A 27,439-nucleotide genomic window follows, 5' to 3' on the forward strand; every position below is an offset into this window, starting at 1 on the left:
AGTGCAAAGGCAAAGGTGATAAGGAGTGGTGGATTCAACAGACAGGAAACTGCATATTACTTTACGATCCATAACAAAAGGAAATGAGGGAAGCAAAGACTTAAAGGTACCTGGTGCTTTCAGATCTAGCTAAGTGAGAGAAAATCAATTATTAAGAATCAGTAAGTGTAAAACCTTAGCAGATGAACCTTCAGCAAGCTGCTGTGTAAATTCACAAACCAAAAACTAAACAAACAAAAAGAGAAACTCCTTATCAGTCTGCAATATTAGAAAGAACTTATCTTGGCAAAATTGGAAATTTCGATTGGTTTCACACTGATTAATAACATGAAACAATGGGTATGAAACAATCTTACCCCTTTGCTGTATTCACTATCTGAATCACTGCTAAGTTCCTCAGTATTCATATTTTCCAAATCGGATTCCCCCGGTGCAATCGGCACTGTCACAGTGAGGCTGGGATTATGAATAAATGATTGGCAATCACTTTCTTCCATCAAGTATTTGTCCATGCTGCTTCCAAAACCACTGATTTTCTCTTTTTCTTTGTGGAAATTGTGATCTTTGTTCATTTCAGCAAGTGTGCGGTTAGAGATACAATTTTCCTTCTTACTATTTTGATCTTCTGCTCTTCTTGTGTCTTTGGAAATCTTTGGCTTTTTGGAAAATGCTTTGAGAATAAACTCACGTAAGGTTTGTTTCACATAATTTACTCCCTTCTTAATTCTAGCCACTGCAATCTGGAGGTTGTTTGCATCAGTGTCTTCTTCGATTGCTGTAAGATTGTCTGAGCTAAATGAGCTCAATAATAAAGCCAGAAATAGGTTGAGGACCTACATCAGGATGGGGATGGAGTGTGGAAAAATAAGGAAACAGAACATAAAAAAGAAAATTAGCATATTTTTTCTGAAATACAGGCCCAAATCCAAACCAGGATTAAAGATCCCTGCACTTCTTCCCACAGAGAGAACATGTGATGGGTTAGAGAAGATGCTAGATTCCTCACCACTATCCTCTCCTATCACATATCCTAGCTCCTGGGAACTCTGGGGAGCAGAGGTCAGCCATGCCCAAGAAGGACTCAGCATGAGGAGCAAAGAGACGCTCTCTTCCCTATTATTATATCATTTTTAAGTTCATCTGCAGCAGGAGTCACTTAGTCAAATTCTTTTTCATGGTATAAAAAGCCCTCCTAATGTGTACCTGTAATTAATATTTGTCACCTGTAAGAAAAAGGTAGAACAAGAAAATTATGACAAGAGCCAATTGTGCTGAAGTAACCTATGCCAAGCTCTGTGTTCACTTTTCCCAGAAGATAAATGCCAGTTTGTTGCAACAAATGGAACATATAATACTTGCAAAGCTCCTGCAATAAAATATTCTGTCCATGAATTGTGCCAGCTTGCAACTTAATGAGGCTTTTAAAGCATACAAAAGGACCTGCCCACTGAACCAATTCAACTGAGATAATGGCATTATGACTGAATGGCCTCATGCCAATATTTGGCCCTAGAAGAAATAATAAAAAAGGACAGGACAACTCCTAAAATCCTATTTGTGTACAAAACAATTTGTTTTGCCTCCCTGAGGTAGGGGTCTACGTGGTCTCGACATTGTAAAAACAGAAACGAAAACAAAAACAAAATCTCACAGAGGGTTGAAAGTATTTAAATTATATTTAAATGTTGTTTATATAGGAAACAAAAACGTAACTGAAATACCCTTTCATGTAAGACTCTTCATGAACAAAAACATCTACCTTATTAAAATAATCAAAATTAGGTCAAATCGAAGATAAAAGATTTATGCCTGAATTTGGTCCCACCTAAAACAATTTTTTTCAGACATGTAAGTACAAGAGCACAGGTTAAAAATGTCTATGTAAATATGTTTGATTTAAGAGAAGAGTTTGACAGGGAGCAAAGAGAAAAATCACAGAAAGCAATTGTGATAAAACACTAAGGAACTCTGAACTCTACTTTCAATTTGGTCTTTTTTGTCAATGAGAAAATATATTTCATTATGAGATACATGTTTGTTTGTGTCTAAGTTTTAACCAGAATGTTGATGAGAAGGCAAGGGCTCATTCTATAGCTTTAGTCTCCCTAATCAATGCAAATGTTAATAGATCTTTTTTCCTTTCAAATTTGTAATTAACTTAATTTTTCCACATTTAGTGAGATATAATTGTTATAAAATGTTGCATAAGTTTAAAGTGTACAACATGTTGATTATATATTGCAAAATGATTACCACCACGATGTTAAGGAACACCTCCATCATGTCAAATAATTACCTTTTTTTTTTTTTTTTTGGTAGTGAGAACATTTAAGATCTCTCTTTCTTTCTTTCTTTCTTTCTTTCTTTCTTTCTTTCTTTCTTTCTTTCTTTCTTTCTTTCTTTCTTTCTTTCTTTCTTTCTTTCAGATTTTATTTATTTGTTCATGAGAGACACATGGAGAGAGGGAGAGACACAGGCAGAGGGAGAAGTAGGCTTCCCGCAGGGGAATGTGGGACTCAATCCCAGGACCCCAGGATCATGACCTGAGCCAAAGGCAGACACTCAACCACTGAGCCACCCAGGCATCCTTAAGATCTATTTTCTTAGCAACTTTCAAGTATATAATATAGTATTATTAGCTATAATTACCATGCTGTAAACAAGATTCCTAGAGTTTATTTATTTTGTAGCTGGAATTTTGAACTTTGACTGTCCTTTCTCATTACCCTTCATTACGCCGCTAGTTATCATTACATTCTGGTCTCTGTTTCTGTGAGTGTGGCTTTTATAAGATTCCACATATTTCAATAATGTGCTTCTTTTCTGTCACATCATTTTTTTTAAGATTTTATTTATTTATTCATGAGACACACACACACACACATAGAGGCAGAGACACAGGCAGAGGGAGAAGCAGGCTCCATGCAGGGAGCCCGACGTGGGACTCCCCTATCTCCAGGATCATGCCCTGAGCTGAAGGTGGCGCTAAACTGCTGAGCCACCCGGGCTGCCTTGTCACATCATTATTAAGGATAATAACAATAACTTTCATTCCATCAAAAATCATAATAAGACTCTACTATTTTATCAAAATCTACTGGTATCACAAATGAAAATGAAATCCCTTCTGTATCACACATCCGTTATCAGATTAAGCAGGGAAAGACATTAATAAAATATATGTTTGATTCAACATCATTTTGATTATTGTTCTTTCTTATTGTTTTTAACCATTTTAACTAATTGGTAGTAAAATGAACTAAGGAAAAAGTAAAAAAAATGAGAGATCTGTTTAGTATGTAACTCATACACAGAGGACTGTATCAGAAACATAAATTTTTGTTTTTCTTTTTAGATTCTAATTATTATTATTATTATTATTATTATTATTGGTAATTCCTTAACAAAGAGTTGGTTATCTGTTTTGTGAATTATATTTCTCTTGTCTTTCACTATTACTAGCAAATCATGAATAAATATCATCATGAGTCAGTCATTACCAATTCTATATGATTAAACATTCCCCAAGATATCCCAGCTGTTTTTAACTATGAACTCATATTGCTTTTCAAAATAAACCATTGCTCTCACACTTGTGTTCATGCTTAAATATTACTTAACATATTATTCAAAGGCCCACTTCAAAATTCTTTGAGTCACTATTTAGAATTTCCCTCATTTTCTACTGTGTCAAGAGCATTTATTTTTGCCTCACTGCTAGCACTTACCACTTCTTCCTTATCTGATAATTTTGTGTACCACTTTCCTATGTCCATAGATTGTAAGTAACTTGAACATGGACTAACTCACAGGTATATATCTTTAATCCATCCTGCAATATCCAAATACATTTCCTTTCACAGAGAAAGCAATACAAATATTTAATGAGTAATTCGAGAATGTTCAAAGAATTCCCCTTACTTCACACATCCCTGAGTGAGTACTAAATATTAAAATTAGTTGTGACTAACAGCTTTGGTATGATATGTTTTGACATCCTATATCTTACAGAAAGCTACATTTTGATATTTTCATGGCAAAATTTTTAAGAAGAAGTATACAAACAAATCGCATTATAGGAGCTTATGAATACAAATGTTAAATTCAGAAGAACTGGATAGAGAACATACATTTTATTTCATCTTGGAAGGGATTTATAAGCCTGTATAAAGCTAGAAAATTTATTACTACAACAACTAAAGGATGATCAGTAATTACTGATCTCAGAATTCTAACTCATGGTGTCTATATGTTGTGCAGTAATGGCCTAGAATTTAGATTGCATAATTTACTCTGAATATATCTAGCCACTTAAAGGCACAAAACAGTACCATTTAATATGTGATTTGATGAATGTAGCTCTGAATTACTTTTGACATGGGGGCTTCAAGGACAAAAAAAATTAGCAACTTATTTTCAAGTCAGTAGAAAGTAAAAGTGCTAACCATATAGTTGTGTCTATACCCCACTCCCAGGATTCCTAGTAAGGAGTCTGATGCCAAGCTGACAAACTAAACCAAGTCAACATGGTGGCTTTGAAAATTGAAGTGAGTCATGAAAGAGCATCTTATCCCAATTTTCTGTTTGTAAGCCTGAAAGTTTTCACCAATAAGTAGGTAAACAAACAAACAAACAAAAAAACAGAGAAGGAGTACAAACCAAGCAAACACTCTTGGAGAAGTAGATGTTCAATTGTGAAAGAGTTGCTACAGAGCAGTGGAGGGCAAATTTTTTCTATAAAGAGCGAGATAAAAAATATTTTGACCTTTGTAGGACATAGAATCTCTGTGGCAACTATTCAATTTTGTCACTGCAGAGTAAAACAGACATAGACAATAAGTCAGTGAATTAGCATGTCTGTATTCTAATAAAATTTTCCTTACAGAGCCTGAAATTTTCATATAATTTCTATGTGTCACGAAATATTATTTTTCCTTTTATTTTTTTAAATCATTGAACGAATATAAAAACAAAAAAACATTCCAAGCTCGCAAGGTCATACAAAAACAGGCAGTATGTATGCTGGATTTGACACATGAGCCATAGTTTCTTGATCCTTGCTATGGTTGGTTGTGTTATTACATATGACTGTACAGCAATGGGACCAGTCCTTTCAATTGCTTTGTTCCATTATAACCTCATTTTTGTTATTGTAATTTAATCATATTCTATTTACTAGTATAACTTGATATTTGAATGGACTTTTAAGAGACAGGAAAACCACAGATTTAATTCATGTGACATCACTATCAAAATGAGAGAATATAAAGTAGAAAACTTCCCATTAAAATAAATATTGTGAAGGGGTGCCTGGGTGGCTCAGTTGGCTAACTGTCCAACTCTTGGTTTTGGTTCAGGTCACAATCTCACGGGTTGTGAGACTGAGCCGTGCATCGGACTTCATGCTTAGCAAGGAGTATGCTTGCAGATTCTCTCCCTCTGCCCCTCCTTCCCTGCACATGCTCTCTCTTTTTCTCTCTCAAATAAATATTTTTAAAAATACAATAAATAAAACAAAATTTGTGAAAAATACAAATATAGGTTATCTGTCAGGGAAATTGAAACAATATTTCATTTTCTTTTCTGTACTTTCCTATATTAAAATGAGCAATATTCTATTACAATTAATAGTTTCAGGTATAATTAATCCTAAAATTATAAAATAACAGATCTGATAAGATCATATAACAATTTTCTATGCAGAATTTTAAATGTGTGAACATCTGATTACGTACCACTAGGTTTCCAATGACCATGACCATCATGTACACAATAAGGCACATGGCTTGACCAGCGACCTCCATACAGTCCCACATGGTTTCTATCCACTCTCCACACAGCACACGGAAGACAATTAGGAAAGAGTGGAAGAAGTCATTCATGTGCCAGCGTGGGAGTGTACAGTCTTCATTGATCTTGCAGACACATTCTTTGTAGCTCTTACCAAAGAGCTGCATGCCGACCACGGCAAAAATGAAGACGATGATAGCCAACACCAAGGTGAGGTTGCCCAGAGCCCCCACTGAGTTGCCGATGATCTTTATCAGCATATTCAGTGTTGGCCAAGACTTTGCTAGTTTGAAAACTCGAAGCTAAAAGGAAACACAATGCTTAACATTAATTATTATGAAAAATGTTCAATGTTTCCAATCTTGAGTTTTGTTCCAAATTTTAAATTCTAAAATATTATCATTATTAACTAAAATTGATTATTTCAATTTTTTTACTTTCAGCTATTTTCAATATTTCTATTATTTTGTTATGCTTGCCACAATATAATTACTACACATATATTTGCAGGAAGTTCAGGATTGCTATAAAAGCCTATTATTATGGTTTCAGATATTATTCCCTTTATTATTGATAATTTATCCTTAACTCTATCTTCTGATACTTTAAAATTTTTTAAAATTTTGAATATAGTCTGATACTTTTATCTACTTTTTCAGCCTGACGTAGGGATAAAGCCCAACATGTTAGAGAAAGATGCTTTTAGTCTTTACATTTTTATATTTTTGATATTAGATAACAATCATTTTGGGGACAATAATTTGACTTTTAGTTATCAAACCCATAAAGTAATGATCATACTGTAGGAGCTGAAATTCTGTAAACCATAAGCTTCTTAATGTGAAATAAATTATTGCCTACTGGCAAAGAAATATTTTCTTTACCTACTTCTATTATACTAGTATATACAACTGAATGTCTTCAAGATCCTAAAATTAATTCAATTACGACTATGTCTTCAAGACGCTAAGATAAAAATATTCATGTGATTTTTGAGCTCTTTAGGAGCTTTTCTTATGGAATGAAATTGATTATACTAGATAGCAAGACCTAATCTTGTCTTTTGATTCAAACCTCCAATCTTATATGTGGAATATAATAGTAAGGTTGGTTTATATTTACCAATCTGAATGATCGCAGAACTGACAGTCCTTCCACATCTGCTAGAAAAAGCTCCACTAAACTTAAAGTCACAATAAGGCTGTCAAAAATGTTCCATCCTACTTGGAAATACTCATATGGATCCATGGCAATTAGTTTTAAAACCATTTCAGCTGCAAAGATCCCAGTGAAGACCTAAATGAGAAATACAACATTTTTTTCTAGTATTCTTAAAAGCATGGAATCAAAGTAATGATGATTATGACTATTTGTTTAGCATCTCTGTGCTTTAGTCAATGTACCAGATCCTTTACAAATGTATATAATTATCTCATTTAGTCCCATAAACCTGGTGATACTATTTCTATAGCTATAATACAAGCATTACAGAGTTAAAAAGCTCTAACTCCTGTCTGCTCTCATCATCTTTAGACAGCATTTTATTTTTTTAAAGATTTTTTAAATTTTTTATTTCTTTATGAGAGACACACAGAGAGAGGCAGAGACATAGGCAGACAGAGAAGCAGGTTCCCTGTGGGTAATCCAATGCAGGACTCAATCCCGGGGTCCCGGGATCATGCCCTGAGCCAAAGGCAGACACTCAACCACGGAACCACCCAGGTGTCCCTAGACAGTATTTTAGAAGAGCATATAAGAATTCCATATAAATAGGGGTACATGGGTGGCATAGTCGGTTAAGTGTACAACTCTTGGTTTCGGTGTAGGTCATAATTTCAGGGTCACAGATCTCATGGTTGTGAGATCAAGCCTCCCATTGGGCTCTGCACCCAGGGCAGAGTCTACCTGAGATTCTCTCTCCCTCTCCCTTTGCCCTTCCTGCTCCTGCTCTCTCTCTCTCTCATTCTCTCTCACATAAATAAAAAAAAAAAATCTTAAAAAAATTCCACATAAATAAAACTATGACAATTAACACAGTCACTTTTTGGAAAAAAAAAGTTATGAGGGTCAATAAGTTATTCTGGAAGAAAATGAAAAGGAAGTATAGATTGATACTGAAATTTTGAGCCAGTCTTTTTGTCTGGTCTGACGACTGCTAAGTTAATAGAGAATATGTTGACTCACTCTTTAAAGATTTATCAGTAGAATAGGAAAAAGTATTTAATTGACACAGTGGGAACTAAAGTAAGACTTCCAAAGCTTTGACACAAAAGTGCATCACAAAACATCATTAATTCATGACACTGGTATCAAAGGATTGACTTAAAAAGAAAACAGTAAAGGACTTGTTTATGAATCATTCAGATTTGATTTGACTCAAAGAAGCTGACCCAAGAAGGCTCAAAGGGAAATGGTGAAGTCTTTAAGTGCTGCGTCAATTAAAAAAAAATGCAACATCAAGAAGACAAGCAGGAAGTACCCACACTTAGGGTTGTGGCAAGAGATAAGAAACAGGATAAATTCTTTTGAGGTTCACAGTGATATAGTCAACTCAGCAAGAAGGTACTGATTTTCATGATCTGTGCCTCCACCAATTAGAAACAAGACAGTCCTTTTTTTATTAAAATTTTGCTACTTAACATACAATGCAATATTGACTTCTAGAATAGAATTCAGTGATTCATCACTTATATACAACACCCAGTGCTCAACACAAGTGACTTCCTTACTACCCATCACCCATCTAGTCCTGTCTTTTTCCAAAGAGAAACAGAAGGGAAGAAGAATGCTACCTCAGAGAGCACATGTGGTACATATAACTCAACTAAAAATATATGGGAAAGAAGTGTGACTCAGAAACAAACTCTTTGGCTTCAAAGATCAATTGGTATGGGATTGTGGCAAAAGTAAAATGATCTGACAGACATTCACAAAGACATCCAGAATCATTCACAATTTATGAAGAGTCATAAACTGGGACCCTCTGGCCATGAAATAGAACTTCTGTCTGCTTCACACTGATTCTCACAAACTAGCACTTATCATTTGCCTTAAGGCATTAATTAAGTAAAAATGTGACCAGCCCTGCACATTTAAGAGATCACTCTGGCACCCATTTTCCTAATAGGATCCTATATCTTCCTGAAGCATAGTGCCCTGTGTCTTCTGTGTCCAGTTCTCCCATTTTGGTTTCTTGGTATCCATCTTCTTAAGGCTTCCTTCTGCTAATTGATTTACAGCATGATTATGATTAATAGTAACAGTAATGATAGGTTTAATTTGTTAATGACTTATGATATACCACACCAATGTTAACTAGAAAGTGTTTAATCCTCTTAATAGTATGATAAATGAAGTGTTATTATTATAAATAATGAATCATTTTTCTAATTTAACAAATGATATTTTATAAATGAGAAAATTAAAGATTATAGAGATTAACACGTTTGTTAAAGGTCATACAACCAGTAAGAGGCAGAATCAGAAGTCAAATCCAGGACTTTGGGAAAGGCCCAGATACTTCACTTGTATGTCAAAACAAACCATCCCTAGTCTTTCTGAAAATATGTGGAGAATGTACTCACAAGGCAGCTGCTATGTAATTATAAAATGGATAAGAAAGTATCAAATTTTCAGACTGTTACTTCAAAGAGATATGCCAGCAGAAAAGAAAAACATGCTATCAACTCCCAAGATGGTGAGTGACCCTCTTTGGAAATAGTATTGTTACAGACCTCTGAATCTCTGCAAAGTCACTTAAAATAGTATCACCAGAAAGTTGACTCGGTACAATGATTCATACTGTGAATTCTGGATATTGACTCGGTACAATGATTCATACTGTGAATTCTGGATATGGATAATTATGTAATTACATATCCATATGACGTAAAAAATAAAGAAATGACAGTCATGACAATCAGAGAACTATGGGTATATAACATGCATTAAGAGACTCACCAAATTTCCCACAGTAAGTACATTTTTGAATTCATCAGTCATTGGGTGATGCTCCATAGCCATAAACAATGTGTTTAAAACTATGCAAATGGTAATAGCAAGATCTACAAAAGGATCCATGACAATAAAATAGACAAGCTTTTTGAATTTTATCCAATATGGAGAACAATTCCAGATCAAGAATGTGTGTGCAAATCTATACCACCAAGGTGGACATTTTTGTCTGGACTCTTCAAGTTCTGGGGGAAAAAACAGCAGAAAACAGTAAGTCCAATCATTTATTTATTTTATTCCTAACCAGGTACAAATCAGCACTACTCCAACACTGAAACAAATTTTCTGTTTACAAATTTACAAATTTAACAGTGCTTCTTCTATGAAAGCTTAGCATAGGGCAGCCCTCGTGGCTCGGTGGTTTAGTGCTGCCTTCAGCCCAGGGCCTGATCCTGGAGACCTGGGATCGAGTCCCACATTGGGCTCCCTGCATGGAGCCTGCTTCTCCCTCTGCCTGTGTCTCTGCCTCTCTCTCTTTCTCTCTCTCTCTCTGTGTCTCTCATGAATAAATAAATAAAATCTTTAAAAAAAGAAAGCATAGCATATTACATAGAAAATCTTATATTACCAATGTTCATTTACTAGAGAAAGTATAAGTTAGGGGAAGGCAATGAAATTAATGACTTAAAGCAGATACAGGCAACTCCCTGAGAAACATATACCTAACATGCGATGGGAAACAGGAGAACCTATGTTTTCTTAATGGAGAAGTATATATTTTCCACCAATATATATCCCTTCACAGGTGAAAACGATCTCAGAACCAAAAGACTAGAAATAACTTATGGAGTGACTCATTCAATAGATATGTCATGCCGTGAGCCCTTTCATTTCTTACCATTAAGTTTAAGAGGTGGGTGGAAACTTTGTTTGCCATCATGGTATTTTTGGGTATGAGGTGGCAATCTATGGACGAGGTGGGACCTCTGGGGCATGTTGTAGGGGGTGAGGGTGGGAGCCAGCACATTTTAAAAGTTGCCATCCTTAATTCTCTTCTCAATGCATCTCATGGTCTAACCACTATTGTTTCCATTATGTTCTCTGAATTGCTTTCTTAATGTCTTTTCATCATAATCTGGATAGATGTTAGATCACATATTATCATTTTATAATTTTACTGAATATGCTCAGGGATAGCCATTTATAGACATCTGGAAGTATGTATTATTTTCTTGCATATTAGAGAGATGATAATTTCAGAGAGACTAGTTTAAATTTCTAAGACTATATAGTGAGAACCACACAGCCCTAGGTTAGCCTAGATTTCTTCATTAATAACCATTGAGCTATTTATCTTTGCGAAGTCCTATCACTCAATGTCTTTAATCACAGAAAACTTTATCAACTTTTCGAGCACATAAAGACCATTCCATTAGTATCCATTGGTTATCTTTACTATTGTTTATAATCAATTTTTATTCTTTGAATTCTCCCTAAGAACTTCATATACCTATTTAAGACTGAGCAGGATTTATCTAAATTCTGTTTATAAAAATCTGTATGGGTAAGTAAGCGAGTATTATTACATACCTTCTACAGTGTTTGTTAATATGCTTACTCTACTCATCGCTCTTTGTCTCAGATTTGGATCATTCAACATGTCTTCGGAAAGGAGATAAGAACTGGAACGTCTTTTCTTGTGTATTTGATTAGTTGTACCCTGAAAGAAAAAAAGATGATTACTTAAAGTTCTAAGAATAGAATTCTAATAAATTATAGGTGTAGAATAAAATCTTGCTTAGGTAGTTGTAGTTCTTAAATAAAAGTAGAGACTAGGTTGCTGGGTTGGAATCATAGCTCTGCTACTCATGGGTATGTATAACTGGAGAGTTACTTAACTCCTGTCTCTGTTCTAGTATTGGTAAAATGGAGATAATCATAGTACTTGCCTCATATTCTTACTTTGAGGATTAAAAGAATTAATGCTTAGAAAAATAAAAAATAAAACAAGTTGTTTTGTTGTTACAATCATGTTTATCATCTATTTTTCTGGGTCTTTAATTTGTTCAGATAGTTTTACCATGTAAGAGTCCTACATGAAAACAGCTAGACATGTACTGCAGTGATGCGTAGTAAAGGGGCAGAGCCTCAGTTTTCTCTGATAAATTTCTGTAATTATTCTTTGTTGAGGTAATAGCATTAATGGTGGTGACTGTAATGGTTGTCTCATATTTTGCTCTGAGTATGATGATAAATGACTCCATTTGAAAAGCACAATGGGGACTGGTGGGAACTAGAGCAAAATGGAGAATGTAAGCTCCATCTAAAAGAGGTGACCACTGTTCTGCTCTAAAGCATTGTTGCCATGCAGGAATATGAGCTCAATCTTACCAGGTACACTCACTTTTGTGTGAAAATGTCTTATTTTTAAATCTTGGCAACCAATTCAAAGTTAAAACAGTATCCTGGTTCCGTGCAGGCCAATAATACACACACATACACACACCACTCACACACATATATACACACAAACAACTATACAACTCTATATGTATATCACATATCTATCTGCTTTGTTGTAGCATGTATTTATATGCACTTTACGAGCATATAAACATGGTTCTAGAGTTTTAATGTTGTATAGTTGTTTGGATATAGTTATATATGTGTGTATCTCAAAACATGGACACATGGGCATAATATCTGCATATGTGTCTGTATGTGTATGTGCAGACATGCACACATACATATCTGCAGGTGGCTTTTCATAGAGATCAGATACAATCTCTGATTTACTGACTTCCCAGAAACAGCAATTTTTCTACCAGTCAAATGAGAGTAACAAATCCTTTTTCATGTAGACATGTTTTAGTTGTCAAGGTTATATTATTTGTCATGCATTTTTTTCATCTGTACATTTTTGCCACACTATTACGTTTACTGCATTTCTGTTGAATCTTAGAGTATCCAGTTTCATATTTTGTTTCAGGATTTATGGTAACACTGATTTTCCTATGGTAAAAGTAAGGTCTTAAAACATTTTATTTAAAGGTATGAAATATCACAAAAATTTGATATAAATTATATATTTCACAGATAATATGTCATTGAAAAGAAAAACACAGCAAAGATCTGGTTCCATAGAAATTTAACATGCTCATTTGATAAGGAAAAATATCTTGACAGAAGGGCCAAAGCTGTATCATGCAAGCATAGAGGTCACACGTTACCTAAAAGCACATGCGTTCATTCCAACTGAAATATGTTTGTGGCCATGACTTTGATGGAACTTTATTCTCAAGAAAAATACTATATCATCTGAAAATATAAATATATGAATAAGCAGCATGGGTTCAAAGCTTGTTAGGCTAGTCGAAACTCCTGCTGATATTTAGTAATGCAATGTAACATAGTGAGTGGTCTAAAGAGGTCTAAAGAGACCTGGAAACTCCAGAAACCAGAAAGATCTCTTTTAAGCCTAATCAGACTCTTTTGCTAACCAATTACTTCTAAACTCTTGAAATTGTTTCTTTGGACTAGTTGTTTTGTTTTTGCTTTTATGCATGTATATTCGTATTAGTGTATGCAGTATATTAGTTTTTTATTCATAGACTCCAGACAAAATAAGTTTTTTTTAAATGAAAACAGTAATTTTCACTTATGTATGGGGAAAAAGCATAGCTATTCTAAATTATTTCTGAGTTAAGAAGTCTACCACACATTGGAGAGACAGCAAAAGTGTGGTGGGTTAAAAGCACAAGCTCTGAAACAGAGGGTCTTTGTTTGAATTTCAGGACTACTATATATATTAGCTGAATGAACTTGAGCAAGCTGCTTTACTTCTCTGTGTCTTTGTTTCCCCCTTCCTAAAACAGGAATCATATATACCACTTTATAGGGCCATTGTGAATATTGAACACACATTTGCTATTATTACTACTATTTTTAAAACTCAATATTCCTTGCACAAGGTATAAACAGTATCTTGAACAAGGTATCAGTAGGTGGCAAATAATCAAAACTTCCTTACAAAAATGAGACCTATTATCAACTGATAAGATCAGCATGATCAATGCATTTCCTGTGTTGATACATTTGCATGTATGTCTTTTATACATTGTTTTGTACAGGGATGGTTTATAATATCCAAGTATAATATCAATAGATAAATTCCTTTTTAAAAAAATGGAGTTTCAAATATCTTTGCATTAGACATCTACAGCATACAGTATGCAAATTATGTTAATGAGTTAACGGTGTGTTTCTAGAGTAGAGGTATTGCAAAATGCAGAGCCATTCACAGGACCAGAGAAGGTCCCACTAGCAGAGACTGAGTGATGCAAGAATAAAGGCCGAGCCATGCCTGAGCTATTCAAAACGTCCTTACGCTGTCATCAGAAGTTGCCTTATCTATTATCACCTCTGGCAGAAGCTGTCCATTGGGGAGCATGAGAGCTGAGGGTCCATCAACCAGGGAGACCACACCATTGCAGTCCACGGCACTGTGCATCTTCCCATTCACCGGCAGCACCGGGGGGGACCTACTGGCTTGGCTGATGTTACTGCTGCGCCGCTCCCGAGGTCTGTGGGGCACAAACAGTGAGCCCCTCCTGCTTTCACTGTCTCCGAAAATGCTATGCTCATCGTCGGCAAATTCAGTCTCAGAGCCGATATCTTTCCCTCGACCTTTGAAACTAAAAAGACTTGTTCTGCTGCTGCGCCTTCCAGAAAACAAGGAGCCTCGAATGCTGAGTGGTGACTGCAGAAAAGAGAAGAGATGACACTTATCTGCTGAAGCACCAAGAATAGAGCACACAGAACTGGCTACTGACATGGCTGAGTGGAGGTCAGGTGGCTCCACTCTGGTTTAAAAGGAACATAGTTAAAAACAAAGAAATCCGGCAGCAAGACAAATTCTTCCAAATAAGGGATGAAAAGATAGGATGAATTCATCCTTTTAGGAACAGGTAAATTATTCATTGCCATACAGATATTTTCTACCATGGCCTCTACTGTTCTTCTTTTCTTTTTTCTTTTTAAGATTTTATTGACTTATTTGAGAGATAGAGACAGCAGAGTGTGAGAGAGAAGGCCTGAGCTGGGGGTAGTGGCAGAGGGAGAGGAAGAAGTAGGCTCCCCACTGAGCAGGGAGCCCAACGTGGGGCTTGATCCTAGCACCCTGGGCTCACGACCTGAGCCAAAGGCAGATGCTTAACCAACTGAGCCACAGGTGCCCCTATACATTGATCCCTAAGTTCTCTAAGTAACTGACACTTTCTTGAGGCCAAAGACCACACTGTATGCTTCTTTGCCTTCCATTGCTTGCAACTCCACTTTACATATTGGAAACTCAGTCAAGGTACGTTGAGAAAGACCTTTAAATATCCATGAGTTTACGAAGTCATAAAACACTAGAACTTGAGAGAGATTGCCCAACAACAAAGAGGGGTAAGTCACATTTATTTGACTCGTGGCCAGGACAAACTGTGTCCATAAACCAAACTGAATGTTTATTCTTTGGAAGTACCTATTTCAATAAATGTTAGTGCTTCCTATGGACAGGACAAAGTGGCAGGCACTCTGAATAATGGGAAGTAAGCATAACAAAGTCTCTGTCTTAAAACTAGCTTGGATTGTTCTTGTCATATTTCCTTTTATTGATATCACATGTATTCAAGTTCAGTCTCTCCAGCTAAATAATAAAATCTTTTATGGCAGGGACGCTATGTTTTATTTGTATGTCTGTCTGGCAGTGTCTTAAACACTTAAGCAGTAGAAATTTTAAATGAAGACATAAATGAGAAGGTTAGTAATTCTGAGCAGGGCATCAAAGAGCTGACTGGACAAGTGGAGAGGGGAGAGATAAATCTGTGGGATGAGTGGCATCTGAGCTAGTGAATGAAGAATGGGTGCTTCTGCACCAGGATTCGGAAAACAAAAAGAATGAGTGCTATGACACCAGTGGTTCTACACCACTTAGCGAACACGATATGTATTAAGTAATACAGGTACAGGGAGGGTAGGTAAGAGTGAATGATCATGGTGGACTGAGGGTACATGAACGTAGAGAAAGGAAGGAAATGAAGTTGAGGCCAGTCCACAACATGAATAAGTTGTGAGTCTTGTTCTGTGGTCTGTGATTATTCTACAGAGTTGGGCTTTGTTTTGTTTTTTAAAGTTGAGCCAAGGGACAGATTTGTTTTAGAAAAATGATTTGGGAAGGTTGTGTGATAGAACACAGGGAAGGGTGAAGAGACCAGAAGCAATTGTTCCTCTTGGAGGTCTGTAGGCAGGGAAACCTGAGATATGGTTTCCAGGAAGGAGGGAAAAAAATGAGAAGTTTTACACAAGCAGAAACAATAAACTGTGTAACTTGATGTTAGTGACTGAGTAGTTTGTGGGTGGAGGTTGTCAAGATGTCTTCAAACTTTCCAGCCTTGGTGACGGCTACTCAGTGGTCCCATGACTTACAGTGAAGAAAAGTGGAGAAACTAGTCAAGTTTAGTTTTTAACCAGTGAGGCCTTATAAAATACAGACTAGATAAAAATGTAGGAGTTAATATATAGTGTGAATGATTTTTTTTTTCATTTCTACAACAGTTCTCATGAATACTTTGTTTTGAAAATTTGTTTATCAGAGAAGATCATTTGACAATGCTGAAACTATAAGCTCCTTCAAAAATGGGTCAAACTTCCATGGAAAACTATGGACATCTATGTGCTTTTATTAAATGTCCAATGTTTTTTGCCTAAAAACACCGATGAAGTTGCTCACTTTCCTCTCATGAGATCCTGTACTTAAAAATGAACCATTTGCTCTGTAATCCTACCCCTGGTGAAATGCATTTGATAGCTGCAAGAGTACCTGGTTAGGGGTAGACAGCCTCTTCTCACGTGCTCGTCTATGACCTTCAACACCAAGATGGAAACTTTGTCTCCTGATGCTCTCCTCTGACTCCGATTTGGACAACTTCTCATTGTCTCCTTTTTCTTCCCCACTGGAGAGCTTCTTTTGATTCCTTTTCTTTCTTCTGTTTCTTCTTTCTTTAGCACTTTTAGAACTCAGTTTGGATGTTTCAGAGGAACTCTCAGAGAAGCCCATCATTCTGCTTCTCCCAATACTTGTGTATTCAGCTGCTGCTATTGCAATCGCCTGTTGGACCAAGAGGCCACACATACAGTAAGTCATTTCCAAAGTCTGGGGAACCCTATGCTAGGGCAGCTCTCTGCGAGGAATATAATTGCACTATGCATATAATCACGTCCCTTGTACAAGAGTAATGCCGTTTTCTTTGCACTATGACCAGAGAACTTACAGAGCATATATTTATTGCTTCTCTTGTATTGTAATAAGGCCCCATTTCACTTTGGAATTAAACTATTATACATTATTACTGTATTTATAGTAAAACAATTAAAAATAGTTTATGTGAAAGTTTTAGTAGTTAATTTTGGAACATAAAACTCACATAAACTCACATAAACATAAACCTGAATACGTGTTATTCAGGTAATTAACTCACTATTATCAATAGAGTCAGGCACTCAGTTTAATGAAGACTGAATAGTCTGAAAATGAAAATGAATTATTATAAAATCATCTCAAAAAAATGAGAGACTTCTAAGGGTTTCCTAAAAGATTCTTGGGATGGCCTAGTGTCAACGCTTTATAAAAAAAATTAAGCTTTATTATTAAAATAATCCTTGTAAAAATTTGGAAAATAAGGGCATTGTGAATAAAAAATAAAAATCACTCAAAATCTTATATCCTGGAAATAACTGCTGTTAATATGTCTTCCAATCTTTATATATAATTTTTAAATTGTTTGTATATTATACTCAATTTTGTATCTTCTTATTTAATATGTGATTATATTAACACATTTCACTGTCATAATATTCTTAAAACACCTAATTTTATGGCTGAATAATACTCCAAGAGACAAAAATATCATAATTCTACTAATTTTTAAAAATTTAAATGCTTTCTGATTTTTATTTATTTATTTATTTTTTATTTATTTATTTTTTTTTTAAAGATTTTATTTATTTATTCATGAGAATGCACAGAGAGGAGAGAGAGAGAGGCAGAGACACAGGCAGAGGGAGAAGCAGGCTCCATGCACCGGGAGCCCGACATGGGATTCGATCCCGGTCTCCAGGATTGCGCCCTGGGCCAAAGGCAGGCGCCGAACCACTGCGCCACCCAGGGATCCCCTGCTTTCTGATTTTTAATGTTACAATACTGCACTGGACATCTTTCTGCATTCAAGTTCTCTGCATTACAGATTACTACCTTACACCTAATAAGTTAGGTACTTTGAAGATATTTAACTTAGGTTGAACCATCAAATAATTTTTAAACTCTTGCAGAATATTTAAATGTGTGTTCTCAAGGTACAAACCTTCCCAACTTCTCCCCTGAAGCGCCCCTTTGGAGAGGAATGTGAGGAAGAATCCTCTGGAATTTGTGCCTTAACCTAAGGCATCCATAACCATCAGTATAGACTTTCTTAACATCTCATGTTTTTTACCTTAAAAGTTCTTGCCACATTAACAAAAATCAATGCATATTTTGCTTTCTACCCCATAGAGTATCCGTTAACTTAAATATTTAAATAATTTTCCCTAAACTTTTGTATGCAATTGTTACACATCCTATCTGTTTTGGGACTGTGCATAATGTATACATACTGAGGCCTCATGGATAACAAGGTTAGGAGGAATGGCTTGGAACATTCTCTGTGCTGGAGTGAGCTGATGATAGGGAAAGGTACAATGGGACAGATGCCAATTCTAACTCAATCAAGAATTGGTTCCTTTGACCACATCAGAAAGAAAATTCTATTTATATTTATAAATACAGTAAGGAAAACTTCCCTAGAAAGGCCACAGAGCCTCTGCTATCCCCCTTTGGACTTCGACTCCTAGGAAGAATTTTAAATGAAATAAAATACCTCAGCTTCTTCTTGTTCTTTTTTAAGACGATCTAACATCTGTTGAAATTCTAACTCCTTTTGCCTTGCTTCTTCAATGTTTGCCTGATTCTGTTCTTCATAGGCCATGGCAACCACAGCAAGGATCAAGTTGATTAGATAGAAGGAGCCCAGAAAAATCACCACAACAAAAAAGATCATGTAGGTTTTCCCAGCAGCACGCAGTGTCTAGGGAAAAATGGAAATCATTATTTTAGTGACACAAAGATTCCTGGTAAATTATTTCAACTTCAATGGCATATTAGGCCTGGAAAAAGTGAGGCAGGTCTGGACAAACCCATGTTATCAAAAGTATAAAGGAATAAAATTATATCTCCATGGAAAATAATGAGTGTGAAAATACATACTTTTTCAGCATAAAAGATATAGTAGCAATCCATTAAACTTGTATTAAAATCAGGTATGATTCTTTACAATTTTTAAGACTAAGAATCTTGCAATTTTTCTTTATCTGCAGTCTGAAAATTACTCAGAAACCCTCTGCTATGCTCATTTTCAAATTAGAGGACCAGATAATATATATAGTTCCTTTCTTATTGATAAAATTTTATCTTTAGCAGGAAGTATGAATGATGATGTATTATGTTCACACAAAGCAGGAAGCCCCATTGAATGATCTTATCTGCTCATCTACTGTTATATTTACTTTCCATTAACATGCATTAGAAATTTTTGAATGCAGTCTATGGTAAAAAAAAAAAAAAAAATCAAACGGCCTAAAAAGATAGTACATGAAAAATCTCTCCTATCTCTGATGCTCCCTCATTTCCTTTTCTATCAGTTATTAATGTTACAGTTTCTTTTCTTTGATAAATTCTTAATTGTGGAATTGTTAGATTAAGGGGCATACTCATTTTAATTTTCATAGAGGTTCCCATGTTGCACTCTGCAGTGGTTCCCAGCAACACATGAGAAAGTCTGCCTCCCCACATCTCAGCCAGACAACGCCTCTTTTGAGCTCCATCATTCTAACAGGTAAAAAATTTGATGTTACTCTACTTTTAATTTGCATTTCTTTAATTCTGAGTAAAAGTGAGCATCTTTTTATATAAAGTTGTTGTATTCCCTTTTTCCTCTAAAGTATATAACTTATTTATATAATTTTTATATTCATTTATAATATTATCAGAAATTAAGTAGACATAAGACAGGCCAAAGGAAAAATCTGGCAATTCTGAAAAAGTGATTCATTTTTATTTATAATACAGAATGGCCATTCTCTTCTCCTTCCTCTTGGGGTTGAGTGCTGAGAATATGTAAGTGAAAAGATGCAGCCTCTAGGACAAAAAAAGTTCACATTTAAGCTGGAGAGCGATGGCCATGGGAATGAACAATGAAAGCACAAGCCACGGATAAACTGAGGAATATTCAAATGCCATGTAGGTCTAGGGGAATGAGCAATTGAGTCAGCATGTGCAGAAAACAGTGTGTACAGGAGAGCAACAAAAGACCATGACAGTGTATTTCCTGCTATTTACTCAGGACCCATGGGATGCTATATTCAGAAAGGGGGAAAGTGAACTAGAGATCAAATAAGCCAAAAAAGATATGAAGATAATATATGATTTTAAGAATTTTCTAATCTCATAAAGCTGGAAGTAAAACATGTCTAATTTTACTGATAAGACAATAGGGTTTTGTCCTTTCAAAATTGAATAAATATCTCATATAAAGTCTGAGAAGGAACATTCACCAGATTTTTGCATTCATCGCATTCAAAATTGCAATGAATGTTTCTCTTGCCACTCACCTGTTGGTAAAGGTTTTCCCAGTAATCCTGGGTCATTAGCCGAAACAAGGCCAAGAAGGCCCAACTGAAAGTGTCAAAGCTCGTGTAGCCATAATCAGGGTTTCTCCCAGCTTTCACACACTTGTACCCTTCTGGACACTGACTACATATGAAAAAGAATATCACAAGTTAGACTGTTTCCAGGATGTGTGTTAAAGAGTACTACAAAACAGTTAGATAGTCAAGGTTCCTTTCCTAGAGGGACAATACTTAATAATGGTTAAGAACACATTATCTGGAATCAAGAAGAACTGGGTTTGAAGCCCAACCCTATTATTTACTAGTTGGTGACTTTGTCAAATTACTGAAATTCTTCAAGATGCAGTTCATTCTTTCTGTGAGAAGAGGATAACACCTACTTCAAATAGTTAAGACTGCTGTTAAGTTAAAAAAAAATAATGTATGCAAATTACTTAGCCTAGCTCCTGAACATAGAAAGCATTTAATAAATGGTACCTGCTATTAGTATCATCATCAAAACTTGGAAACTTCTGCTGATGTCAAATAATAGTTCTTGCATCATAAATACTGATATATAGGCTTCCACCAAAACTGGGTTCCCCCAAATTATTCTTGGAGTAAGAATTAAAAAATAGCCCAAATAGAGCAATTATATAAGTTCATAAAGATTTGCAGCTTTATGGTATTTTTCTAAAATTGGTGGATTGATACCCATGATGCTCTGAACAGTGTTCTGAACTGTCTCTGAGGGCAGCATCTCTATCTTTTTACTATAACGTTCCCAGGGTACACAGAGCCTGGTGAAGAAATATCTGGTCGGGGGAGAACAAGAACAAAGGCAATCCAGCAGAAATAAGGTGATGTATAGGAGAAACTACAAGATGGGCATTTTGCATATATGGGAGATTCTTAAAATATCTTTACCGAAATCCATGGGTTCCTTTTGTTTAGGGTGCCAAATTGTCACTGCATTCATTCACCTATGAGTCATTCTTGATTGGAAATAGAATTTGGGAATGGAAGAAAAAGTTGATTCTGTAACTCTTCTTTCCAGAAAAAGAAAGACTTGAAACTATCCAGGCAACTTTTGGTGGAGTTTTCCAGCTTCATTTTCTTAAGATTCATATGACTTGTATCTTGTTTGAATTCAAGCACTACCTCCAAGTTTTGCTTTCAGAAGTAGGCACTAACAGGGACGCCTGGGTGGCTCAGTGGTTAAGCGTCTGCCTTTGGTTCAGGGCGTGACCCAGATTCCTGGGATCGAGTCCCACATTGGGCTTTCTGCAGGGAGCCTGCTTCTCCCTCTGCCTGTGTCTCTGCCTCTCTATGTGTCTTTCATGAATGAAGAAATAAAAACCCTTTAAAAAAAAAGAAGTATGCACTAACCATAAATTTTTAAAGTTGGGACTCACTGTGGGACAGAATAATGCCATGATATATATGAAAACAATATAAAAATCAGAGGTTCTTACTTAAAAAAAAAAACTGATTGGATATGCTTTTCCTTTTTTTTGTAGCCTTTGACTAAAAACAAATATTACTTACCCTGAATCTGTGCTCAAACCACAAAGGAGAGCATCCTTAGATCCCTCTAAGTAATAAAAATATTCTGTTTAGGAAGAAATTCAACAATATAACATTAGAGAGTGCAAGCTTTAAGAGTGACAAATTGATGATAAATTAATTAGTATAGGCATATTCACACACACATTCAGGCCCAGTCTCAAGCAATGTACAATCATTTATTTATCATATTCTTGTATATTCTCCTTCAAAGATTTATTGATAACCTCTTATGGGCCAGGCAGTGAATATAATAATAAAAGCATGATAAACAAGATCATTAGTTTTATGGATCTTTCTTTATGTGTAAGGAAGGGTGGAAATTGGGGATGGAGAAGGACAGGTAAATAAAGAAATATACAAGGTATTTTCAGAAAGCAATAAATGTCCTAAAGAAAATAAGACAATGAAGGGATGCCTGGGTGGCTCAGCGGCTGAGCATCTGCCTTCGGCTTGGGGCGTGATCCCGGAGTCCCGGGATTGAGTCCCACATCAGGCTCCCTGCATGGAGCCTGCTTCTCCCTCTGCCTATATCTCTGCCTCTCTCTGTGTGTCTCTCATGAATATTTAAATAAAATCTTTAGGAAAAAAAAAAAGAGAAAAGGTCAGGGAAGGCCTTTCTAAAGATATGACATTTAAACTGGGGCCTAAATGCTACAAAGAAGCTGCCATCCAAACACCCTGGGAAGAGGTATTCTTGCAGGGTGACGAGCAGGTGCAAAGGCCCTGAGGCAAAAGTGAAATTGGTGTGTGGAAGAAAGAGCAAGATGGCCAGCTTGGCTATGGTGCAGTGAGTGGAGAGAACTATGGTGGCAGAGGTAAGCAGGGGTCAAATGATGGAAGTCTTGGTGAGTTATGAAAAGATGTTTGGATTTTAAGTATGATTAGAAGTAATAGAAGTGGGAGGTAGAGATGGGAGATAATAATCACATTTTAAAATATCCCTCTGGTTGTTTTGTGGACTGTAGACTATAAGAGAGCAAGTGTGGAAGCAGGGAAATGACTTAAGTGACTACAGTGAGAGGCAACATGGCTAAAATTCAGAGAATAGCTGTGTGCATGAAGAGAAAGGGATGAGAACAGAGTAGACAGGACTCGTTGATAGAGTCGGGCGGGGGATGGAGAGGACACAAGAATATGATCATCAAGTAGATAGTTTTTGAAGCCGTGGGACTTGAGTTAACCCAAAGAGAAAGTGTAGCTCAGAAAGGGAAGGGGAGAAAAGAGAAGGAAGGGAGCCCCCAACTGAGCCCCAAAGCATTCTAGAAGAGGTGGAGCCAGCAAGGCAGTATCATACATAAATGGAACAATGCAACTTGTCTCCTGAAATTCTCTTGTTTATTCACCAATCACTATTTATGTAGGACTTATTAAGTTCCAGATATTGAGGCTGTGGCAGTGAGCTAAATGCACAATTTCTCACGTGGCACTCTTTGTATCCATTATCAGGCATTAAGGGATCTTATAATCTCTTTCTCCATGCACTATTAAGGCTTATTCCTAAAACACAGAGCTGATCCAACAATGCACAGTAAATGTATAAAAAACTAAAATATGCCACTCTTTTTAGTAAGGGCCCATCTTCCTATTTGGCTCAAATTGAAGGAATAAAGATGTAATTATTAGGAGGCTCTTTTTTTTAAATTTTTACTTATTTATGATAGTCACAGAGAGAGAGAGAGGGGCAGAGACACAGGCAGAGGGAGAAGCAGGCTCCATGCACCGGGAGCCCGATGTGGGATTTGATCCCGGGTCTCCAGGATCGCGCCCTGGGCCAAAGACAGGCGCTAAACCGCTGCGCCACCCAGGGATCCCTATTAGGAGGCTTTTGAAGTAATAGTGGAAGAAAGACTTTGAAGTCAGATATAGTTGGACTTGAATGTTGCTCCTACCCCTTCCTATGTAGGTGAATGATCTTACCACTTTAATGGTTAGCCACTGCCACTACATGTGTAAAATGTGCATAAGAATGTCTGCTTTGTAGAGATATTGTAGAGCATAAATAGGATATTGCATGGAAAGCACTTAATACAGTGATGCACACGTTCTACACAGCTGCTCAGAGAGCAGCAGCTATCATTATTAAACTATTAAACAATCCAGGTAAGATTAATTGACTGAATTACACATCATTTTGTCTTCCACGGAAGATAAAAATCTTAGAGGACACAAATAAAACAATAAAGCCTCTTCATTTGAGGTGACAATTTAGCTGGGAATGTACATGAACAACTTTTTTGAAAAAGAACTCCTGTACCTCAGGTAGGGTGGGCATGATAGAATAAGGAGGGAGGAGGTTAAGATGCAACTTTTTGTGCATAAGCCTCCAAGATATTATTATTATGGAAGGACTGCTTTAGAATTATCCTTTAAAGGAACGCTGGCTCACGTTTACCGGTGCTTGAGGAGTTGCCTTACAAGAACGGGGTTCTTGAGCTGCCTGTGCTAGCACATGGTAGGGTGACCAGACTCAAGTCGGTACAAGAATGATGAAAGCTAAAGCAATGGCAGTAGTTCACTCTGGTCTTATAGAACACTCTGAATTCACCCCTAAATAAGCAGACATTAAATGGTTAGAATAATTAGCCCCAAGAGGATTTAAGGTTAATGTGTAAAGGAAAAATGTAATGCAAAGAGAAATAAAAACATACGTCCACAGTAAAACTTACACATGAATGTTCATAGTAGCATTATTCACAATAGCCCCAAAGTGGAAACAACTCAGATGTTCATTAGTTAATGAATGAATAAACAAAATGTAGTATATACATACAATGGAATATTATTTAGCAATAAAAAGTGAATCAACTGCTGCATGGATGAACCTTGAAAACAATCTCAGTGAGAGAAGCCAGACACAAAGACCACGTGTTGTATAATTTTACTTATGTAAAATATTCAGAATAGGTAAATCCATCTAGAGACAGAATGATTAGTGGTTGTCAGGGGATGGTGGGGTGGAGGGAATGGATAGTGACTGCCTATGAGTACAGGATTTCTTTTGAGGGAGGTGAAGTTATTCTAAAATTAGTGATGTTTGTACAATGTGAATATACTGTGGATATACTATAAAAACACTGAATTGTGTACTTCAAAAGGGAGGATTTTATGGTATGTGAATTATATAAAGCCGTTTATATAAATAAAAAATTTATTTATTTTTATCTTATAGAAGAGATCCCTGGGTGGCTCAGCGGTTTAGCGCCTGCCTTTGGCCCAGGGTGTGATCCTGGAGACCTGGGATCAAGTCCCACGTCAGGCTTCTGCATGGAGCCTGCTTCTCCCTCTGCCTGTGTCTCTGCCTCTCTCTCTGTCTCTCATGAATAAATAAATAAAATCTTAAAAAAAATTGTAATTCAGTACAACAACAAAGGTTGTGGATAGTAATAGATAAGCCCCAACCTCACAGTAAAAGACATATAAGGATAAAAGGCAATAGAAAATTGCAAAATCCACACACTAAAAATCTGGAACGGAGATCAAGTGCAGATTCTGAGGAAATTTTCAATTAATTTCAAAGCCAATGGTACAGAATGGTAAGACATGACTGGTGACCTTTAGCAACTACATATGACTTGGGCTTTTGGAGTTTATTCTTCAATCAAGAGGCAATAATAAGTCAACTCTGAGAACACTGGTGCAGGAGATAAGGTACAGGCCAAACACCTGCAGGTGACACACTGCATTCTGGGAGACTGCGTTCTATGGAGTCCCCACATGGAAAGCACTTACAGATGAAGACAGGAAAAGCCCTGGGTGTGGTACAGACCAATACTGTGGTTTTTCCAGGACCTTTTAAATGTCAAAACACTCAGAAAATTGGAATAAGAGACTATCTTTCTTCATCCCAACAGAACCACACCATATTAGTGTACAATAGCTACTGGAATTTTAGCTATCAGCTGTGCACATGAATCTTTCCTTCACCTGTGGTAGCAAGAAGGAAGTTTGATGAGTATCAATGTTGACAATGCTTGGTGTCAAAGGAAATCTATAAATTGTGTATTTTGAGACATGATGTTAGACAGTAGGCTCATTTATTTGATAATAAATTTTAAAAACACCTCCAAAAAAGGCTTTGCTGCAGGCACCAGAAAACACTTTCAAAATATATTCAGCCTTTCTCTGTGGGGCTGCCTTTACCACTGTAATACTTTAATTTCTTCAAGGGTTCCAATTCATGTACTGCATCACTTTCTCATATCTATCAACTAACTCTTGGGTTCGCTTCTTTCCTTGTCCAATGTAGAATCCAATAGGTAATCATTATGGTTATTTTTTTATGATTTCCTCAACTTCAAAGTATTTCTCTAAGTCTATCATACTAGCTTGGCCCAACCTTAACTTTTACACATAATCAAAATAAAATAACTGGTAATAATCCTAGTAAAAAAGAAAAAGGTTAAATTTAAGTAAGTGTTATAATTGTAACACTTGTTAATTGTAAATATCAACAATTACCCATAAGGTATATTACTTTTATGTTCTATAAATTAAGTTACAATTCTTTGTAAACTGAAAATAAAATGAAAGATTATATCATTAAAAATCAGAAACTGGAAAAATAAGTCAAAATAAAATGGAAGGGAAAGCATGCTAAATTCCTCATCAAACACTGATAGTAAAGAAATTACACATTAAATATTTTACTTGAAAACCTTCACTTTTCTCATTTTAGGCTTCCATATTTTTTTCTGTTTTCTTTATTTACAGTCTCCTACTATACTAGCTAGGTTTCATTTGCTTTTATCTTCCCTAGTGAGTGGGAGAGTACATATTTAGTAAAGTAAAAAAATGATGTATACTCTTCATAATCCAATTCAGATCTTTATTCCTTGATCACATTCTGTCAAAGGCATATACACTTGGAAGTTTCTTGATTTCCTCTCCCCCATTCTGGATCTAATTATCTGTTAAGGTTCATGGGTTCATGTGGATAACATCATACAGACACACTGCAGGTGTTAGACAGAAAGCACAATCTTGTTTGATCTCATTCTCACCCAAATTTATCAATAGCTCTGGCAAGAGAAACTGCGGTAGGGGACAATTGTTCAGAAAAAACGCAGTTTAGGCTCTCTGTAAGATATTCTAAAATATACTTGTGAATTAAGCAGACTTGAGATTGTGTGCACAGATAAACTCATATGTTTCCTACAGACTAGTTCTGATGAATTAAACTTTGATATAACGCTATTGGCTAGACTCAGGAGAAGCCCTTAGAGCTGTGAAACTACATTGATTATAGGGATAGTGCTGATAAAGCTGAGTGAACCATTCTGCTTTATATAAACCTTCAGAAATACTATCAAGTAGACATTTTAATATGTGATAATTAATAATATTGTCATACTGGGATTCATACAACTACATATGTTATAACACA

The 27,439-nt window shown here is 36.0% G+C and overlaps 1 protein-coding gene and 1 long non-coding RNA gene across 5 annotated transcripts in view; one reads left to right on the top strand and one right to left on the bottom strand.

Moving 5' to 3' along the window:
- Nucleotides 1-27,439, bottom strand: part of SCN9A (sodium voltage-gated channel alpha subunit 9) — a 159,829-nt gene that overhangs the window by 58,395 nt on the left and 73,995 nt on the right. For 3 of the 4 annotated variants that reach the window (XM_038584713.1, XM_038584716.1, XM_038584715.1), the window contains 10 exons: nt 22,036-22,099; nt 20,491-20,632; nt 18,702-18,908; nt 16,610-16,897; nt 14,132-14,503; nt 11,335-11,464; nt 9,751-9,989; nt 6,913-7,086; nt 5,736-6,092; nt 357-833 (listed from right to left, as the gene is read on the bottom strand). In XM_038584713.1, coding sequence (XP_038440641.1) covers nt 357-833; nt 5,736-6,092; nt 6,913-7,086; nt 9,751-9,989; nt 11,335-11,464; nt 14,132-14,503; nt 16,610-16,897; nt 18,702-18,908; nt 20,491-20,632; nt 22,036-22,099 — 2,450 coding nt within the window. The remainder of the gene's footprint in view (nt 1-356; nt 834-5,735; nt 6,093-6,912; nt 7,087-9,750; nt 9,990-11,334; nt 11,465-14,131; nt 14,504-16,609; nt 16,898-18,701; nt 18,909-20,490; nt 20,633-22,035; nt 22,100-27,439) is intronic. The other variant, XM_038584714.1, reaches the window with a different exon arrangement.
- LOC119867818 lies at nt 14,179-22,269 on the top strand. The gene is made up of 4 exons (XR_005384652.1): nt 14,179-14,711; nt 16,795-16,924; nt 19,609-19,715; nt 21,276-22,269. It is a non-coding gene; the product is annotated as an uncharacterized LOC119867818 (long non-coding RNA).

Source organism: Canis lupus, chromosome 36 (genome assembly GCF_011100685.1).
Source record: "Canis lupus familiaris isolate Mischka breed German Shepherd chromosome 36, alternate assembly UU_Cfam_GSD_1.0, whole genome shotgun sequence".
Classification (NCBI taxonomy): Eukaryota; Metazoa; Chordata; class Mammalia; order Carnivora; family Canidae; genus Canis; species Canis lupus.